The sequence below is a fragment of the Aspergillus novofumigatus genome, assembly GCF_002847465.1.
Source record: "Aspergillus novofumigatus IBT 16806 chromosome Unknown P174scaffold_10, whole genome shotgun sequence".
Classification (NCBI taxonomy): domain Eukaryota; kingdom Fungi; phylum Ascomycota; class Eurotiomycetes; order Eurotiales; family Aspergillaceae; genus Aspergillus; species Aspergillus novofumigatus.
This window is the reverse complement of record NW_020194283.1, coordinates 477719-498410: the sequence shown is the minus strand read 5'-3', so window position 1 is coordinate 498410 and position 20692 is coordinate 477719. Positions and strand designations below refer to the sequence as shown.

Genomic DNA, 20692 nt, shown 5'->3' with positions numbered 1-20692 from the left:
AAAATGGGCATCCACCGTCCGAACCTCTCTGTAACACAGGTGGCGGATTTACAGCTTATCCCGGCAGTCGAGGTGGAAGACGTTAGGCGATCGGGATGGTCCAGCTGGTACTGGGGAATAGCATGCTACTTACTTACACCCTGCATGTCTATAAAGAATTTTCAGACCAGCCCGATCTTCAGATAATAATCGATCTCAACTCCTTCCAGCAGCTCTCCAAAGAGTTCTTCCACAGAACAACATTTCATATTCACCTCAGAAACAAGAAGAAAAAAAGGAAAAAAAAAAAAAGAGAATTACTGATCGTTATTTATAACAACGCAGCTTACTCAAAATATCATCCCAACGTGTCTGGTACCCTGACAGATAGAAACATATAGTTGGCAAAATCTACAGGGATAGTGGCACTGGGGCTCCAGGGCCGAACTGGTTGGTCGGATCCCACTTTTGCTTCAACTCGACAAGCCGTGGAAGATTATGGGCTCCGTACCAGACCTCTGGACCTTCATCACCGTAAGCGAAGTTCACGTAGGTATGCTGCTCTTTAAAGCCACTCGTTTTCTGGAAATTCTCTCTGATTGGCTGAATGAAGGCATGCACCTCATCATCATGGCTTGCATCGTCAAAATAATTCAGAAAAATCCTGTTCGTGCCAGTCAGCGTCAAATTACATACTAGGAGAACATAAAACAAAATGCATTTCACATACAACTGCGTTTTTATATCGCGCCATGGGAAAACTCCCCATTGACTTGTTGGCACTGCCATCGCCACTTCAGTGGCATATCGCTCGATCACCAGTCTCCCGCGGTACCAAGGATTTTTCGCAGAGAACGAAACATATTTCTCGAAGGCGGACTCAAATGTGCTCACATCCGTCGTAGCGAGGCCAAGGTGATAGGTACTGGCGTGGTCTCCCTCGATGCAAACCGCAGTGCCCTCCCCAAATCCGTTGACGGTCACCATTATATCCCATGGGATCGTTTGATTACTCCATTTAGTTGGGTTCAGCGCCACCAGTCTATCAATGTAAGGTTGAACATCTTCTTGAGGCCCTTGGTATTCGGTAGTCACAATGATGGAAGGCTGCCAGCATTTAGCTACGTTGTACGCTATCGGAAATTGGGAGACACAACGAAGCCTACCTCTTTGATTGTTTGGTTGTAAGACAGTGTAATCACATAAACAAAGGATTCAAGCCTTTCATTGTCTAATGACCGTAGGAACTCGAATAACGAGCGGTTAGCGGCAGCAGGGAATTCATAGTCAACATTCAAGACCTGACCCCCGTTGGTGGCGTTGTATACTTGATAAGTCGCAGAGGTGACGATGCCAAAATTAGCACCAGCTCCACGGATGGCCCAGAAGAGGTCAGGATGTTCGTCGTTGGACACTGTTATCAATTCACCCGAGGCCGTCACTAGACGAACCGACAGGAGCGAATCAATCAGTAGGCCATGTATGCCTTCGAGCTGCCCTAGGCCAGCCCCGATCGTCGAACCAACGACGTTGATACAGGGGGGGTTCGCAATCGCTAACTGTTTTATTAGTCGAGCGCTTCTTAGATTCTGGATCAGAAACCTGACGCACGAAGTTCCTTTCCGGCCTTGTAAAGCTCTGCATAGAGTTGAAAGTTCATTGTCCCACTTCCAACTGTAAGAAGGTTGTTCTCCGTGTCCAGTTCTGTTGAATTGAGCCCACTCATATCAATATTCACTACATTTCTGACCTTGAGAAATTCGACTTTTGTGTTATGGCCCCCTCCTGTAGCCAGAAAAGAAATTCCGTTCTGGGACGCAGCTTTCACCTGTAGCCCAACTTAGAACAGCAACAACAGAGGCGGAAATAGTTTCCCTTCTATGAAACCTACAGTGTTTTGAACATCCTGCTCCGTTGCCGGTTTGATGGTGGCTATGTAAGAAGGACTCGCAAATGTTGACCATCGCTGCTTCACCTGTTTGTTGTAGTCCGGGTCGGCTGGGAAATAGATTTGTGCTTCTGGAGACAAGACGGGGCCAAAGATGGCTGCGATATCGCTAGTCTCCAAACTGCTCGTTGCGCTGGCAAACAACAGGAACACTACTAGGAGGAACATACTGAAAAACATGGTGCTAAGCAGAGATTTCCACGGAGAAAACTGGTCAGACGTGCATTCATGGCCGTATTTAAATACTCATCATCCCTTAACTGCGCCTCTTGTTGGCACGCAAATGCCTCCAGCATTCCTGGGATGGGTACACACACACAGACATCTCGAAATTGCGAGTATGGAATGCAGACTATCACACAGTGGACCGGACCTGTCTAATTAGTTAACACACCTACAATCCTGTTGTAGTATTGCTAACCACGTCTATGCACTAACTATGTGGTCCAGCAAGCCCTTACCTTTCAGTTCTCTTCCTTTAGTTAGAGGCATGTTGACTTCGTTAATTACAGCCTTCAACTACTTACAGTATGCGTCTCAGTCCGTACCTAAAACAACCAGTACTGCCTGATCCTGATCGCCTTCGTGCGCGATTTTGCGCGATTTTGACTCTTCTCTTCCAGCTTGATGCAGATCCTAGGTAGCTATGTCTTGTCTATCTGTCTTAAGAGCTGACCGAGGAACTAGACCATTACAATCAGTCGCCGTGACTAGACCTCACATCCAAGACAGAAGCCTGTACTCCGGAGCGTGGGCTTTGTCAAGGTCTAGGTGCAAACAAGGTCTGGTATGATCGACCAATTATTAACAAGGCTATTCTAAGAAGGTATACACCTATGTACTGGATATACATTTCACGCTCGACAAACCATAGATTCATACAAAATTATTACTATACTAAGAAGACGTTGTGATCCCTTGTGCAGGCATCATCTCAATAACCGCTGTATCGGATATTTTATCTTTAAAGACCCCGGTAACTCTCAGCCCTGCTCTTATAGCAAGGGCCTGGAACATGCCCACACTGCGTCTCTTCCCACCAATATTAATCAGAGCGATGTCCAACAGCGCAGTGAGTTCGGAAAGCGGGTGAAATAAAAGCTGCTCTGATATCAAGATCCTCGAGTCCGGAGCGCAGGCGGACACGATGGTGCGGAGGATCTCGACGCAAACATCGTCGGGCCAGTCATTAAGAACCCGGCGAATGTAATAAATTAGCGCGCCTAAACGTATGTAAGTCAATGTCAACAAAAATAGTTTTGGAGTTATAGGGTCGAAATTACCTCGAATAGGTTGCTCGCAGAGAAAGTTCCCAACCACCTTCTTCACCGGCCGCAATAACACATCATCCTCTTGCTTCGCCTCAACTATCACTTGCTCTCTATCCATGAGCACACACTGTGACGGTGGAACCTGCGGATTTTCTTTGAGAATTGCCTTAAGAGCCTGTCCCTTTCCACCTCCTACATCCACAATAACAGTTCTGTGCTGTAAGTTCTTGCTCTGGATGGCTGATCCAACCCATGAGAAATCGTACATGCCAGTGATTGGCAGTCCTTCCGTAGCCTTGGCCATGGCTCGATTCAGCATGTCGGACTTGTGCGTCATCGTTTCGAGAACTTCATAGCTTGTCTTCTCCGGGTGTCCAAAGGCGAGTCCAATTGGCACCCGATTAGCCTGCGTTGGTTCAGTGAATCCGTTGGATCTGAAGAACTGTGGCCAGTGGATCGCCGGGATGAGGAAAGTGTCAAAGAAATGAATAAAGTAGGGTAAGGTTAAGCTGTTGGACTTGTATTGCACCGAACTCTTTGTATGCGCCACACGTCCGGACATGGGCGACGACAGGACGTCGATCACGACCAGGAAGTTCGTAAAGCGTTCTAGGAGACGAGGGTCCAAATTGCATTTCTTGGATAGTCCATCAACCGAAATATCTCCTGTATCGGGAATCGCATCGAAAACTTCATACTCGACGAGGAGCTTGATCACATTCATCTCGGCCATTGTAGTGCACATCTTCATGAAAGGGGCCATGGATTCATTGTCAGGGGGCTTTGGCCTACCATGGCCATTCTCCGTGGAGGCCACGTCGTGTGTAGCTCCCATCTTCCAACTTGGATGAATGGTCTAAGAGAAGCACAGGCAACAAATGTGAGAGGGTATAGGATAACTGTTTGTGTTGCAACTTGAGGAGAGATCTGGTGAGTAAACCGGTGATGGGGCCCTTAAAGGCTTGAATTTGTCCAGATTCAATCAGTAGCCGTCTAGATTCTTATACTACCTAGGAGTACATTATGGCAGCTGGGTCTTGTGGTCTCCACATAATCACTGCAAACAATTAGCTGTTCCATTGTGACTGCTACGTTCTAGGAAGCACCGTCATTCTTTTCCTATTCGATTGTAAGGAATGCTCATCTTCATTCTTGTGAGCCCCATAGACCTATTAAATAGATATTCTGGGTGTAATACTTGCGCATGAAACTGCCCTTGATTGATTCAAACCATAATAAATCGATGACCACTCGCCAGTAATACAAGCTTGATGACTACCACTCGCTTGTAGGTAGCGGAAAGGATCCTAGAACTGAAGGAAGAGCAATCATAGACCACAAGGTACCTATTTAGAGCAAGGATCTCTCACCGCTACTCATCTCCTGTGCATGAAATCTGTTGTAGGCAGGCATATCTCTAGCTGAATGTAAAGTACAAACAAGGGATAACAGGAAAGCAAGGGGATCCGCTGCATTCTCCGTGGCAGCATATATTACAGAGACAGAATAAGCCAAGACTATATGACCATCAAATAATCGCACATTGCCATTTATTTAGAATATCAATATGAGATACCGGAGCTAGGAAGCATCCAGAATCCTTAATCCTGCAAGCCGATACATCTTGGCAGATCCTGTCAAGTTCTAATCTTCCCAATATGACGCACGAGAAGCCTCTCGCAAGCCCGAGTTCATCGCCGCTCCAGATGCTCAGCCGAACATTCAATTTTGCTAGCGAAGACGAAGCAAAATGGTGGGCTAATACGGCTCCAATGTTCGCAAAAATGTTGATTAAAGCAAATTACGATGTGCACCGGCAGTACAGGTTTCTGTGTCTCCATCGCGAGTTCGTTATCCCTGCTCTGGGTCCCTATCCCCAGCCAGGAAAGCCATTGAGGTGGAAAAGCATGCTCACTCGCTTTGGACTTCCTTTCGAGCTGAGCTACAACTATTCGAAATCTCTTGTTCGCTTTGCTTTTGAGCCTATCGGAGAGCACGCAGGCGCCGATAATGATCCGTTCAATACCAAGGCAATTGGCAAAGTTTTGCAAGGGTTCGGCACCATCCTCCCTGGCCTTAACATGGAATGGTATAATCGATTTGCCGAAGAATTGACCATCTCAGACGATGAAGCGGAATTGGCTCGCAACACCACTGTCCCATTCAGAACGCAAAGCATTATCGCCGCGGACATGGATCCGAATGGGGACATTCTACTCAAAGCATATTTTTACCCCAGAATCAAGTCGGTGGTCACCGGAAAATCCAAGGAAAAATTGATTTTTGACACGGTCCGCAGAGTTGACTATGATGGTGAGCTCGAAGGTCCATTATCGGCGTTGCAGGAGTTCCTGGCTTCAAGAGGCTCAGGCGCAGGCAATGCACCTATAGCCCATTTCTGCTCATGTGATCTCCTTCGGCCACCGGAGGCACGAATCAAGATATACTGCTACGAGACTGAGCTTGACTACGAATCCCTGGTCAGTGACTGGACGTTGGGTGGAAGACGTAAGGAACCCCAGACAGCAGCTGGACTTGAACTGCTCAGGGAGCTATGGGACTTGCTCCGAATCTCAGAAGGCCATTGTGACGGCCCTTCTGGTTTCCATGAGCTTGGTACCTCACCCGAAGAACGTCTCCCCTTTATCGTCAACTTCTCGCTTTCTCCGGGTAATCCTCTCCCTGTGCCCCAGATATACTTCCCAGTGTTTGGATTGAACGACAAATCCGTTGCAAATGCTTTAGAAGCATTTTTTCAACGTGTGGGCTGGACAAACCTGGCGGAATCGTATATGCTGGATTTGCAGGAATACTAGTAAGTCTGGGGTAACAGAAACATTGGAAACCTATCTAACGGGTACCTAAGCCCTGATGAGAATCTAGAAGCCACTAAACATCTTCAAGCCTGGGTATCATTCTCTCTCAAAGCGGGAGAGCCTTACATAAGCGTTTACAAGTACAGTTATGGGGCCTTCGAGAAGCATCCAGGAAACTGAGGCGTATATGGATTTCTTCCCGAGCTAGGGTAAAATGTTTAGAAAGATATGTATACAATTACAGGATGTTACTAGTTAACACAATAGCCGAGTTTGTCAAAGTCCAACATCAGTAACCCGGCCCAGATGGCCCGACTCTGTGGACTGCTCACTCTGCCACGGCATCGGTCGACAGCCATCTTAGCAGGGGAGTATTAGTAAGTGATTTCATTACTATCTGAGCGGCTGTCGATTTAAAATAGCCAATTGCTTTACGTTGGGGCGAATACGGTCGCCTCTTCTGGATGTACCTAAGCAATTGGGAATTTAAGAACATTTGACGCCTTACTGACGGCCGCGAGCTGGCCCAACACTGGGCGCATGGCTTTTGTGTTGAATGGATCGGCTGTGGTGCCGGTCAGCAGGCCCAGGGGCTCAAAAGCGAACCGCACGAGGAACTTGGAGTAATTGAAGCTTAACTCGAAGGGGAGACAAAAGCGGGTCAAGGTGTTCTGCCAGCGTTTGGTCTTGTCGGTGCCTGTACCCTTGGCAGGATAGTGGCCGAGCGTGGGATGACAAACTCGCGGTGCAACACAAGGAAGCGGTACCGCGCATTGAGGTCATATTTGGCGCCAGCTAGGGAGTGCAGCGAACATCGGAGCAGTGCTGTGGCACAATTTCGCCTCGTCCGCGCTGTTGAAACGGAAGCTCTTGCTGAGGACTCGGAAAGGGAGAATCTGCGAATCCATTGTACTGCATTCTTCAGTTACAATTGCTTGGATTGTTTCGAGTGCAATGGAAGGGATCTAAGGCGTGTTTTCGCCCTGATATGCGGCGTCATGGACCGGATTTTCAAATAGCTACCCCAACATTAGGTCTTAGGCACGTTACTTGCAATGCATCTGGATCTCGCAAACCTAGCTGCTCGCTGCTCACGCCCTCACTATGCCACGGTTGCCACCACAACTGAGTTCACCTCATTTTTTTCACTGCAATATGCAAGGGGGAATGGAATCAGACACAAGGGACGCGCTGCTGAGGTTAGAAATCAGGTCCTACAGAGCCATAGTTCCGGATCCAAATTCAGAAGAGGTTTTTCGTTTTTCTTTGCTGTCATATCCAAAGATAAGCATAAGACACACGATGTAACCAAAAAAAACAAGCTTAATATTTCCGCTATCAGATTATCTGAGTATGAGGCGCTTTACAGTGCGGTGAGGAGCATATGTAGAGCTCATCTGCCTGAAGGGAGTTACGCTACAGTGTATTTCAAGGATCGACTTACGGTTTTACCAGTGATTTAGTGTATTCGCTTACAACTTGGCACCACTACTTACCCGAGTCTGAGGAATGTGGTTTATTTGAGGTTGTCAGCACAGTCGTCGGCAATGGAAGGGATCATACAAGACATGCATTCAAACACGTAGCAGACGTAAGGGGGTTTCAGGGTAGTACTGAGGGCCCAAAAGTATGCTTCCAGCGAATCCAATCTCATTTGGAGAGAGGGTACTAGCTTGACAAATAGGCCCATGCCCGCAAAAAGGCTCTGATGACCTGGTCATAAGCACAGCGTAAGGTATATAGTGATCCATGAAGACGGGTTTTCAGGCAAGCGTTCAAATCGTATGCCATTGAGTCTGACTCCTCGAAAAGGAAGACTTTTGATTGCTGTACAATCATATTAAGACCCTATATCCATAGACGGCGATGACTTCATGTGATGCTCATATCCACTCAGGTGCTAGGAAAAACGCCATGAAAGAACCCATTGCTATTGTAGGCACTGCCTGCCGTCTTCCGGGCGGCGCCATCTCCCCTTCAAGGCTCTGGGAGCTTCTCCAGGATCCTCGCGACGTCCTGAGCAAATGCAAGCCCGATCAATTAAATATCACCAACTTTTACCATCCCAACGGTGACCATCATGGCTGCACAGATGTCCCTAATCAATCTTACCTCCTGGAAGGAAACATCCGCCACTTCGATGCCTCCTTCTTCAACATCAGTCCGGCCGAAGCGGACGGGATGGACCCTCAGCAGCGAATCCTACTTGAGACGACCTATGAAGCCATGGAGGCGGCGGGGTACACGCTGGACCAACTGCGTGGCTCCCCCACAGCCGTCTTCGTCGGCGTGATGACCTCTGATTACCATGATATCCAGACGCGCGACCTCGACACAATCGGCAGATGGCATGCCACGGGAACAGCTCCAAGTATCCTCTCCAACAGAATCTCATATTTCTTTGATCTGAAGGGTCCATCAATGACGATCAACACCGCATGCTCAAGTTCACTGGTTGCACTCCACCAGGCGGTCCAGAGCTTACGTATTGGCGAAGCAACTGTCGCGATTGTGGCGGGTGTCAACCTCCTATTGGATGCTGGCACCTACGTCAGTGAGTCTAAACTCCACATGCTGTCTCCCACGTCCCGCTGTCGAATGTGGGATGCGGATGCAGACGGCTATGCGCGTGGGGAGGGATGCGCGTCGGTCATTCTGAAGCCTCTGAGTCGGGCTCTGGCTGATGGCGATGATATCGAATGCATTATCAGGGGCACGGGAGTCAACTGCGATGGCCGCTCCGCAGGAATCACGATGCCGAACCCGGAGGCACAGGCTGCCTTGATCAAGCGGGTATATGAGGATTGCGACCTAGACCCCGTCCGGGATCGCTGCCAGTATTTTGAATGTCATGGGACGGGGACACCGGCCGGCGACCCCGTGGAAGCTGAGGCTATTCAACGCACATTTTTCCCGGAAGGCACCTCGTTCCCAACTGAGGAGAAGCTCTATGTGGGATCGATAAAAACGACTGTCGGGCATCTTGAAGGTTGTGCCGGTCTCGCGGGGCTTCTCAAGGCAGTCTTGTCTATCAAGCATCGGACCATCGCTCCGAATATGCACTTTGCCAAACTCAACCCAAACATTCTCCCCTTCTACGATCATTTGGAAGTTCCCACCCAAGCTGGTCCGTGGCCATCTGTGGCAAGCGGAGATTCATTGCGTGCCAGCATCAATTCATTCGGCTTTGGAGGAACAAACGCTCACGCCGTCATCGAGAGTTTTCCATCTCCCACGCCACCAAATCATGTGCCAGGACCCTCTGGGGACGTTGTGGTTGGACCCCTGGTCTTCTCGGCCATCACACAAAAATCACTGCTACTGAACGTCAAGAACGCGGCCTCATTCATCAAAACCAACCCATCATTGGACATCAATGACCTCGCATGGACGCTTAGCACCAAGAGAAGTGCGCTACCCCTCAAAATCTCCTTCACAGGCTCTACCCGGGAGGAACTCTTAGGTTGCATGGATGGAACAGTCCAAGCAGTGGAAGCAAGCCCAGACATCGACTTCGGTATACGCACGTGCAGAAGCACAAACGAGGCAGGAAGGATCTTGGGTGTGTTTACAGGGCAGGGTGCGCAATGGGCAAGCATGGGAGTAGACCTCATTCAATCATGCCAGACATTCTATGAATCAATCCATCGCTGCGAACAGGCCCTGGCTGGCCTCCCCGATAGGCCTTCCTGGTCTTTGGTTGATGAACTTCGAGCTGACAAAAGATCTTCGAAACTGTCAGACGCCGCGTTGAGTCAACCTCTGACCACTGCTATTGAAATTGCAGTCCATGATTTACTCAATGCCGCAGGCGTGCATCTGGACATCGTGGTAGGCCATTCTTCAGGGGAAATTGCGGCGGCGTATGCGGCAGGAATCCTATCCCTAGACGACGCAATGAAGATCGCTTATTACCGTGGAATGCATGCAAAACCGGCAACGTCATCGCAGCAGAGCGGGGGGATGATAGCGGTTAGCATCTCTTATGACGATGCGAGGGCATTCTGCGCCCAGCCTTCGTTTTCCCAGCGGCTGGTCGTGGCCGCCAGCAATGCTCCGACTAGTGTGACCTTATCAGGTGATCTGGATGCAATCTATGAAGCCAAACGAGCCTTTGAGCAAAAAGGGACGTTCGCCAGGATTTTGAAGGTGGATGTCGCGTATCATTCGCACCACATGAGGCCCTCTGCGGAGGCGTATCTTGCGTCTCTGGAGGCCTGCAAAATCCAGCTCCGTCAACCAGAGACGGACTGTATGTGGGTCTCGAGTGTCACGGGCGCCGCAGTCTGTCTGGATGATGACACTATACCCTCCCTTGCTGGGCGGTACTGGGTAGAGAACATGCTACAACCCGTACTCTTTTCGCAGGCAATCCAGCAGGCGGTCAATCGGGTGTCTTTCGATATTGGCATCGAGGTAGGACCGCACCCTGCACTCAAAGGCCCGGTCTTAGAAACAATAAAGTTGGCGATTGGCAGTGACATCCCGTATTTGTCTATCTTGAAGCGGGGTGTTCCTGACGTAAACGCTGCATCGTCGGCCATGGGTTGCTTGTGGCAGCATCTGGGTCCTGGCGCAGTCAACCTTGGGGGATACCATCGCGCTTTCGGTTCCAGGACCCCAAGATTGCTAAAGGATCTACCGGGATACGCATGGGATTATGGCATGGAATACGGCAGGGAATCTCGCGTTTCGCGGCGGTATCTTCAACAAGGAATGCGACCACACCCACTCTTGGGCCGCCGAGCACCAGATGATTCTGACCTGGAGATGCGTTGGAGGAATATCCTGCATTTACAAGAACTTCCTTGGCTACAAGGGCTCAAATACAAGGGCCAGGTCCAATTTTCGTCGTCGTGCTATCTTTTGCTCGCGTTCGAGGCAGCCCTTTCTGCAGCTGGGGGACAATCAGTGGCGCTCGTCGAGATTGAGGACTTGAGCATCAAACAGTCAGTAACGCTCGAGGAAGATGGACCTGGTTTTGAATGTATAACTTCGTTGAGAGTCGTGCACGAGAACCACCAGAGGATTCGAAAGCAATGTGTTGAGGCCGATTTCGCCTGTTATGGATGTCCCGTAGATGGCGCATCACTGGACCGTTTATGTACCTCGAGAGTGATTCTTCACTTCGGGCCCCCCTCCGTAAACGAGCTGCCAGGAAAACCACCCAACCGCCGAGACCTCGTCCCTGTAGAAGTCGAGACCATGTACGGAGTGTTCCAGCGGCTGGGCCTCAACTACAATGGACCATTCCGTGAAATCGATGCGTTAAGACGAACACAGGATTACGCCACGGCGTCTGCTTGCTGGTCTGATGAAGCTCCATTGGCAGAGTATATATGGCATGCGGCAACGTTTGAGATTGCCTCGCAGGTTCTCCTAGCCGCGTTCGCTTCGCCGTTGAGTGATATATTGCGGACTGGCTATCTACCCGTCGGGGTCCGTCGAGTCGCCCTAAACCCGCATCTGTCGCCTCAAAGTGTCCCAAAAGACGCCAGATTTTACCTTCATGCGACTGTGACCGCGTCCTGTGCGAGTCACATCGAGGGCAACGTTTCTTTTTACAATGCCGACGGACACTCCCTGTTTCAAATCGAGGGTCTGACGCTCAACACCATTGAAAAACCAAGTCCTGCAAACGACCGCAGACCTTTTTCTCATGTCGTTTGGGAACCTGATGCATTCTTCTGTCCTGTACCACTGGACGCATGCTTGGGTGAGGAAATTACTGAGCTAATGGCTGTTTTGGAGAGAACAGCCCTGTTTTATTGCCAGAGAACTCTGGATGAGATTGACATATCCGAAGCATCCGGATTCGATTCCCACCAGAGGCTTCTCTATGATGAGATCCTACGAGTGGTCGACGCTGTCGAAAGCCACCAGCATCCTAGCGCCAATCCCGGCTGGCTCGATGATACCAAGGACACCATCTTGGATTTGTACCACCGCTTCCCCAGGCAGCCTGAGCTTGACGCGCTGCATGCAGTTAGTAAGTCGTTGCCAGCAATTCTACGTCGTGAGGCAGATCAGGTCAAGTTACTTACAGAGCACGAGATACTTGGCCGTGCATATCACGAGGGAGCCATCTTTGCTCCCATGCATAAAACCCTCTGCAAAATTATCAAACGTATCCACCATAAACATCCACATATGAACATATTCGAGATCGGGTCAGCGAGCAAGGCATCCACCACTCTCGGGGTATTGAATGTCATCGGTGGCGCATACGCCTCATACTGCTTTACTGACAAGTCCAAAGAACTAGTCGAACAAGCAGCTTACAAAATGAGAGATTTTTCGGAGAATATGGCGTTCAGAGTTGTGGATGTCGAAAAGAACCTGGCCAATCAAGACTGTGAGACCGGAAAGTACGACCTCGTCATCGCCGCTCATGGGCTTCATGCGACGAATGATCTTTCCGAAGTACTGCACAATATCCGTACATTGTTAAAGCCAGGTGGCTATCTTGTCCTTCTGGCGGCGACAGGTAAAAGCAATATTTCAAGGCTCCTGATGCGTCTCATAGGTTTCCTGACCGGACCCGGTCTTTCTCTTGAGGAATGGGACAAATGTTTACGTTCCGCCGGACTCTCGGGCGTAGATGGCGTTATCCATCATTTGCCAGATGCAACGAAAAGTTGCTTATCTGTGCTTGTCTCACAAGCGTCTGATGACACGGTGATGATGCTTCGGGAGCCAGCGATGTTAATGAAATTGGTGCCCATTTCCAAACCGGTCTTGATCATCGGGGGCAATACCTTATCCGTGTCTCGCCTCGTACAACAGATCGAAAGAGCGTTGGCCGCGTCAAGCATCACTGCTCAAGTCGTTGAAAGCCTCACTTGTCTGGATGCTGTGCATCTCCAGGAAGCAATCTCAGTCATTGTGGCGATAGAACTCGACAGGCCCATGCTGTCGGAGTCAGACATTCTCATCAAGTCACCAAGCATACAGGAACTATTTCAGAAGTCCCGTGATGTATTGTGGCTCACAGCTGGACGCCTATCCGGACAGAATAATATGCCTGGAACGGGAGGCATACTGTTTTCCGAATACACCAGAGCCAATGTCCAATTACTTGATGTCGCGGATGTCAGCTTACTGAATCCAAAGGTGGTGGTTGATGCCTTTCTGCGCCTATCCTGGTCTCAAAATGGCAAATTCACGAAGGAGAACATACTATGGACTCATGAGTCACAAGTACATTATGACGGAAAGATATTACGCATTCCTCGACTGGTCTTCGATCATCAACGGAATCAACGATATAACGCGGGACGCCGACGAATTACCAGAGAGGTCTACCTTGACGAGGCTCTAGTGGAGTTGAAAGTGGCTTCCTCCGGAGGATCCGATACTTTGATGCTAAATCAAGCCCCCACTTACTCTCCAGCGGAAGGAATCCTATCTGTAAACATACGATATTCCATTTCCATCCTCTTCTCAGGTGGACAACAGTACCTCCTGTGGCTTAGTGACAGGCATGATGACCAGCCAAACTTGATGGGCATCTCGGGCCAAGGCTGTTCGCTTATTCAGGTGAAGCCGGACGATGCGGCCTTGATTGATGAGGAAGTGACGCCAGACTTATTGCGCAGAATAGCTAGCTACATCGTTGCTCGTACGCTAGCAATTAGCACACCATCTAATGGGACTGTTTTGTTCCATGAACCGCACATAGATCTAGCTGCAGCGATTCAAACTAGTGCTTATTGGCAGGGACGACGATTCTATTTTACAACATCGCGCTCTACCCACGCAGGAGGAGCAGGGATACAACTTCACCCTCGGATGACGCGTTGCGATCTTGAAAAGGCCCTGCCGAGCGATGTGTCCTCTTTCTGTGATCTTTTCTCTGCTTCCGAGGGTCGACTAGGGGCTACATTGAGCGACAAATACCGGAGAATCAAACTGAAGCTTGATGTTTTCGAACGTCACCTGGCATCCTTTAACCCACGGGAGCTGATCTTGGAGGCTTATACAGACGCTAAGCATAGATTTCAAGAACCGGGGGGTTCACCAAGGGTTATCTCAATAGGCGAGCTCAGTGAATCACGCTCTTCCATATGTGCATACCCTACTGTTGTGGAGTGGACACAATCAGAGAAGATAATAATTCGGTGTCCGCCTCTTGATTGCAGCATTTTATTCTCGCCGCACGAAACCTACTTGATGGTCGAAATGGTATCACCACTCGGACTTTCCATTACCCAGTGGATGGCGCAGCACGGTGCCCGAGTAATTGTCCTCGCCGGTAGAAGCCGCCCTCGACCCAATTCGGCATGGCTAGAGGAGATGTCGGCCCTAGGAGCCTCCGTGGAGCTTGTCGAAATGGACGTGCTGCATCGTCGGTCCGTCACATCAGCCTGTGCGGAAATCAGCCGTGTCCTGCCAACTATCTCTGGAGTCTGCTATGGAGCCATGGGATTGTCTAGCGAGATAATGAATAACATGGCCAACGACGATACAGAGGAGATGCTCAACGCTAATATTAAAGGGGCATCAAATCTTGACGCAGTTTTCTCAAAGCCCACGCTGCGGTTTTTCATTCTTCTTTCCACATTGGACACAGTTGTAGGAGAACCTACACGGCCGAATGCCCGAGCAGCGAGCTCCTTCATGTCTGGGCTCGTGCACCAGCGTAGGATAAGGGGACTAGCCGCCTCAATGCTATACATCGGGATGGCAATCGATATTGGACCTGCTTCAAGGCGCAAAAGGGAAGAAATTGCCCTCATGGCTGAAAGTGGCTACGCTCCACTCACCCAGACGGATATACAACACGCATTTGCCGAAGCGATCCTTGCCAGCGATCCAGGCTGTTCTGAGGATCCTGAGATCATTGTCGGACTGAAACCGTTCAAGCGGTTCGTCAATAACGAGAAGCATCCAGGACCAAATCTTGAGCCTCTCCTCTCTCATTTCATTGTCCATGATGGAGCGCCGCCACAGCCTCAACGGCAACAACAGGATATTCCGTCATCTCTCAGCCTCCGCCAACAAATCCAAGATGTTTCATCACAAGACGAGGCTTTCGAAATACTCCTGCAGCGCTTTTCGACCAAGGTGGAATCGATGCTTCGGCTACACGCCAGCAAGCTGGACATAGATATCCCACTTCTCGACCTCGGGTGTGACTCAGTCCTCGGGCTCGAGATCCGCAGTTGGTTTCTGGCTGAGATTGAAATTGACCTTCCCGCAATAAGTGCCTTGCATGGTACCGTGGCTGAGCTTTGCAAAGACGCTGTCTCGATATTCTGGGAGAAGAACTCGAGAGAACGCCTTCGCGAGGAAACGGAAAACATGTCAACATCGACCACGGAGTCAACACTGGGCCTCGGCGACAACAGTAGCAGTTCTGATCCAGCAATGGCGTCCATAGCCACACTTTCGGCTTCTCCTCCGATAACTCCCAGTGTTGAGCTATCGGCTGGATCGAAACCGGCTGTGCCAGTGGCTAGGCAGTTCCAACGCGTGGAGCACGTGTCTCCCTCTCAATTAGAAATGTGGCTTTCAGGGCTCTACATGGAGGATGCGACGCAGAACAACGTCGTCCTTTCCTATCGGGTTCGAGGTACATTTCAGCCTGCACGGTTCGAAAGAGCCTTGACCCAGGCTGTGGCGCGCCACGAGTCAATGCGAACCGCCTTCTTTGCCGATCCCGCGAGCGGAGACTTGTTGCAAGCGGTATTAGAGCAGCCCCTGCCATTCTTCGAACACGTCACGACATCTGATCCGGCGCTTGTATCACAAGAGTTTTCCAGTGCTGCCTCTCGGAAGTGGGACCTGGAGCACGGAGAGACATTTCGGGCTACAGTAGTCTCTGTCTCCCCGGATCAGCATACGGTGATCTTCAGTTACCATCATATCATCATGGACGGGGTTAGCTGGGCTGTCTTCCTGCGAGATGTCAGTAGTTTCTATGAATCAGCCACCCCTCGGTCGGATCCCAGCCAGTATATCGAATATGCTGTGCTGCAGAATCGAGCCATCCGCGAAGGGTCCTTCGTCCGGGAGCTTGACTACTGGAAGCAGGAGCTTTTGCCACTGCCAGATGTGATGCCCCTGCTTCCCATGGCGCGAGTTAAATCCAGGTCGCCGACGGATAACTTCACAGCACATGCAACATCACGAGAGATTGGAAAGGATTTGGCGGATAGGATTCGAAAGTCAAGCCAAACGCTCCGCGGGACGGCGTTCCATTTCTATCTTGCCACCATGCAGGTCCTCTTCGCGCGACTGCTGAACATCGAGCAGATGTGCATCGGCATGAGCGACGCCAACCGTACGAATGACCAATTTCGTGAAACTGTCGGCTATTTCGTCAATATTTTGCCCCTCCGCCTGTGTGTCGGTGCCGATGATCGATTCGCGCAGGTCTTCCAGCGGACATCGCAAAAGGTGCTCTCGGCATTATCGTATTCCGCGGTGCCCTCAAGTGCTGTCCTCGATAGCCTCACCGTCCCACGAACAGCTACCCACACACCGCTTTTCCAGGTTGCAATCAACTATCGCGTCGATGAGATAACTCGAATGTCCGTGGCGGATTTTGAGCTCGAGTATGACCGTAGCGTTATGGGCAATGCCCCCTACGATGTGTCCTTCCATATCACACCCAGAGCATCCGGCACCTGCATATTGGAGATCATCTGCCGGGATTACCTGTACACGCAGGATGCTGCAGAATCGCTCCTCTCTCTGTATGTGAAACTCATTGAGCAATTTTCTTTTGATTCGTCGTTGCCCGTTCACGAGTGTACAACCTCGCTGTATTCACCGGCTCAGGAAAACCATGATAACTGTCTATCAATCAGACGTGGTCCGCGATTCTCGCATTCTTGGCCGGTGACCTTGCCCGGTAGATTCCAAATGATGGTCGAGATGTTCGGGGAAAACCTGGCCATCGTAGATCAGGCCGGACAGTACAGCTACGCGCAGCTGGCCGCTCACACCAGCCGGATCGCCAACGTCTTGCGGAGCAGAGGAGTGGGCGACAAGTCGTATGTAGCTGTCTTGTGCGAGCCTTCATTTCAGGCGGTGGCGAGTTTGCTTGCCATTCTTCACATCGGAGCTATTTACGTTCCTCTGGATTTAAGTATCCCTGCAGCAAGACATGCGGCGATGATTGAAGCTTCAGAGGCCGGTGTCATCATCTGTTCTCCTTTCACCTTTGAGAAAGCACAAGAACTGGCGCGTACGACGCCTGGTATGGTGGTTGTTGATGCAGTGGAAGAGGCACGCTCCACGGATGCGCCCATAGAGCATCGGGGCACTGGGGCAGAACCATCAATCCTTCTATACACAAGCGGCTCAACAGGCCGTCCCAAGGGAGTCATCTTACAGCAAGCCGGGCTCATCAATTACCTGGCCGCAAAGGCGGACGAACTCTCCCTCGACAATACAATCACCGTGCTGCAGCAGAGCTCGCTGGGATTCGACATGGGCCTGGCACAGACCCTCAACGCCATCATGAATGGTGGCAAACTGATTATCGTGCCCCAATTATCCCGTGGCGATCCTGTGGAGCTCGCTAAACTGATCCGCAAGGAGAAAGTGAGCTTCACGCTGGCCACTCCGTCTGAGTATCTAGTAATCCTGCAACATGGTGGGGAGTATCTACGGGACTATGGCCTCTGGAGACATGCGTGCCTTGGCGGCGAGCCCTTCACGGATCGCCTGAAACAGGAGTTTGCTCAGCTCGGCGCACGCTGCCCAATCGTCCAGGATTCGTACGGTGTGACAGAAATTTCCGCGTGCACGACGTTCCAGACTATGACCGCGTCCCAGTTAGAGAACACTTATAGCGTTGGCAGGACAATCCCCAACACATCTATCTACATATTAAATAAAGAGGGCAACCCCGTTGATATCGGATCGCCCGGTGAAATCTGCATTGGTGGCGTTGGCGTCGCTCTCGGTTATTTGAACCCGGACCAAGCTCAGCTGAAGAAATTCGTTGACGATCCTTTCGCGTTGCAGGAGGATATCTCACGAGGCTGGACTCGAATGTACCGTACAGGCGACAGGGGTCGTCTGCTGGATAATGGATCGTTGATTCTGCTCGGCCGCATGGATGGAGACACGGAGATTAAGCTTCGCGGGCTCCGTATTGACTTGGAGGATGTCGCATCAACTCTGGTCAATAGTGCCTCAGATCTGCTGTCGTCGGCAGTTGTCTGTGTCAAGGGGAAGGGTGACGAGGCTGTACTCGTTGCCTATGTCGCTCTTGTTCCAGGGCGGATGGCCACCGACGAGGAGCTTCAGCATCTCGCAGGCAGTCTCCCCTTGCCGCAGTACATGTGTCCGGCCTTCGTGGTGCGCCTAGACTATATGCCGCGGAATCCAAACGGGAAAATCGATAGAAAGGCAATTGAAGCCCTGCCCCTCCCATGTGCAAGTACGAGTACCAGCATCTCTACCATCTTCAGTAGCCAGGTCAACAAACGAGACGGTACAAGCACTGGCGGTCCGTCGTCCGTCCCGCGACTGCTGACCCTGGACGAAGGGGAAGTGAAACTTCTGTGGCAGTCAATTCTGCCGGGCAGCCCATCCGTGTATCCCCATTCGGACTTTTTCATGCTCGGCGGGAACTCGCTGTCGTTGGTCAAACTGCAAGCTGCAATTAGAACGTCAATCGGTGTGGCCGTAACGCTGCGGGAGCTGTATGCCGGCAGCACGCTTGCCAGCATGGCGTCTTTGATCGGTACCAGAAAGGCCGAGAATCCCTCGGCAGCCATCAACTGGCTACAGGAAACGGCCGTGCCTGATAGCGTTCTTCATGCGACGACGGCGGATATGCCTCAACTGTCCCGCAAAGCCGGGTACGAGATCCTCCTGACTGGATCGACAGGTTTTCTCGGAGCGACACTCCTACAAGCACTGCTGGACATACCTGCCGTCCTCCGAGTCCACTGTATAGCCGTGGAGAAGGGACAGGAGACACTTCTTCCCAACGATGACAGGGTCCCTGTGTACCACGGCAGTCTCCTGGACCCAAATCTAGGTCTGTCTCCGGCCGAGATCGACAACTTACAAACTCGAATCCACGTCATAATCCATGCCGGTTCCAACGGCCACTGTTTGAACAGGTACAGCTCCCTACGCGCGCCAAATCTCTTCTCCACACACTTTCTCGCCACCTTCGCCCTGCGCAGCGGGATCCCGCTTCACTACGTCTCATCGGGCCGCGTCATCTTACTTTCTGGGCGGACGTCCCTCGGGCCGATCTCGGTCTCCGCGTCATACCCACCGGTAGACGGCTCGGAGGGTCTTACAGCGACAAAATGGGCGAGTGAGGTATTCCTTGAGCGACTTCTGCAACAGGTCCAGGGCAGCTCGGCCATACCTGTGTATATCCATCGCCCCTGCACTGTTATCGGTGAGAACGCACCGCAACATGACGCGCTAAACTCGCTCCTGCGCTACTCGCGTAGTCTGGGTGCGACCCCGCAGCTGAACAATATGGATGGGTATCTGGATTTCCAGCAGGTGGAAGTTGTTGCAGAAAAGATGGCCTCGCGGATCATGACTAGTCTCGATGTGTCTGCGCCTATCGGGTCTGTTACCTTCTTTCATTACTCGAGTAACGTTAAGGTCCCGGTGAAGAGCTTTAAAGAATATATGGAGAAGGTACATAATCAGCCGTTTGGGGAGCTTGCGCTGAGTGATTGGTCTGTCAGGGCAATAGAGCTGGGGATCGAGCCGCTAATTCCGTCGTTCCTGGAAGCGGTGGCAGAGAATGAAGAGATCATGCTCTTCCCGTATTTAGGGGAGTGAAGAATGATTCTAGTGGGTCATAGCATAGTGTACTCGTTATGTGCATTCTACTTGAATGAAACCTGGTCAGTCCTTGGCCGTAGAATTTTCCTGGCGAAGAGGGAATTCATTAGATGTTATAAATCATGGTCAAGCTACTTTGGCATGCTGGTTGAAACCATAAACGCGAACCGGATGACCAAAGATCTATACATCACTTGGGAGAGTACCCTGATCATGCGTACATCACCTTCAGAATATCCACAGCTTTTCTTGATTTCCCTATGCTCTCTGGCCTCTTTTTCTTCCGTATCAGTCCAGTGAACGATCAAAGTGCCTTACTACCCAGATTGCATGACCTCCAATTTCATGTGATCTGCCTAGTGAGTAATTATGAAGTTAGCTGGCCCTGATACCTATGGACGTGATGAGATACAGTAGATGTGCAGCGGCGGCGTTATCTCGAACGCAACATCTCTTTGTGATAGTGTTGTCAATTTTTACATCAGTTCCTGACTGTAGGGTCAGTCTGCTTTTTCTTGAAGTTCTCTTTTGAGGCCATGGTGTTTCTGTCCCTGAACTGACGAGGAACTCACTTTCAGTTATAGTCTACAGATCATGCAAAAGCCTTCATCCTTGGTACGATCGCGCGAAGGGCTTCGTCTTCTGCAGGACGTCCAGTCTGAACCTGATCCCCGCATACTCGCAGAAATGAAAAGACTTCAGGAGCTGCAAAGAATGACGCTAGCCGAATGGGAGTGTTCATGTTAATGACTTGAGTGTCTACATAATATAGCTACCCAACGACCTCTTCTCGCCCGTTTACTGTAGTCCTCTTTCATTACTAAAGATGCTCTACTCTAGCTCTGTTAAGTATCCTTCTCTAGATAGGCATTGGGATCATAACCTTGCTGCTTATAAGT

The 20692-nt window shown here is 50.6% G+C and overlaps 4 protein-coding genes across 4 annotated transcripts; 2 read left to right on the top strand and 2 right to left on the bottom strand.

Annotated features, from left to right (window-relative positions):
• Nucleotides 1-390: 390 nt before the first annotated feature.
• P174DRAFT_379238 (FAD-binding oxidoreductase) lies at nucleotides 391-2095 on the bottom strand (the record flags this gene model as incomplete). The annotated part of the gene is made up of 5 exons (XM_024822895.1): nucleotides 391-643; nucleotides 710-1086; nucleotides 1146-1534; nucleotides 1591-1807; nucleotides 1871-2095. 5 exons carry the CDS (start codon nucleotides 2093-2095, stop codon nucleotides 391-393), a joined length of 1461 nt encoding a protein of 486 aa, XP_024677909.1.
• A 729-nt stretch (nucleotides 2096-2824) lies between these two features.
• On the bottom strand, nucleotides 2825-4033 carry P174DRAFT_435419 (S-adenosyl-L-methionine-dependent methyltransferase; the record flags this gene model as incomplete). The annotated part of the gene is made up of 1 exon (XM_024825933.1): nucleotides 2825-4033. One exon carries the CDS (start codon nucleotides 4031-4033, stop codon nucleotides 2825-2827), a length of 1209 nt encoding a protein of 402 aa, XP_024677908.1.
• Nucleotides 4034-4856: 823 nt separating this feature from the next.
• On the top strand, nucleotides 4857-6194 carry P174DRAFT_396938 (putative tryptophan dimethylallyltransferase; the record flags this gene model as incomplete). Its single annotated transcript, XM_024823768.1, has 2 exons — nucleotides 4857-6013; nucleotides 6065-6194. 2 exons carry the CDS (start codon nucleotides 4857-4859, stop codon nucleotides 6192-6194), a joined length of 1287 nt encoding a protein of 428 aa, XP_024677907.1.
• A 1734-nt stretch (nucleotides 6195-7928) lies between these two features.
• On the top strand, nucleotides 7929-19807 carry P174DRAFT_454988 (polyketide synthetase; the record flags this gene model as incomplete). The annotated part of the gene is made up of 2 exons (XM_024829280.1): nucleotides 7929-12501; nucleotides 12541-19807. The coding sequence occupies 2 exons, from the start codon at nucleotides 7929-7931 to the stop codon at nucleotides 19788-19790; spliced, it is 11823 nt and encodes a 3940-aa protein (XP_024677906.1). The 3' UTR covers nucleotides 19791-19807.
• Nucleotides 19808-20692: the final 885 nt, after the last annotated feature.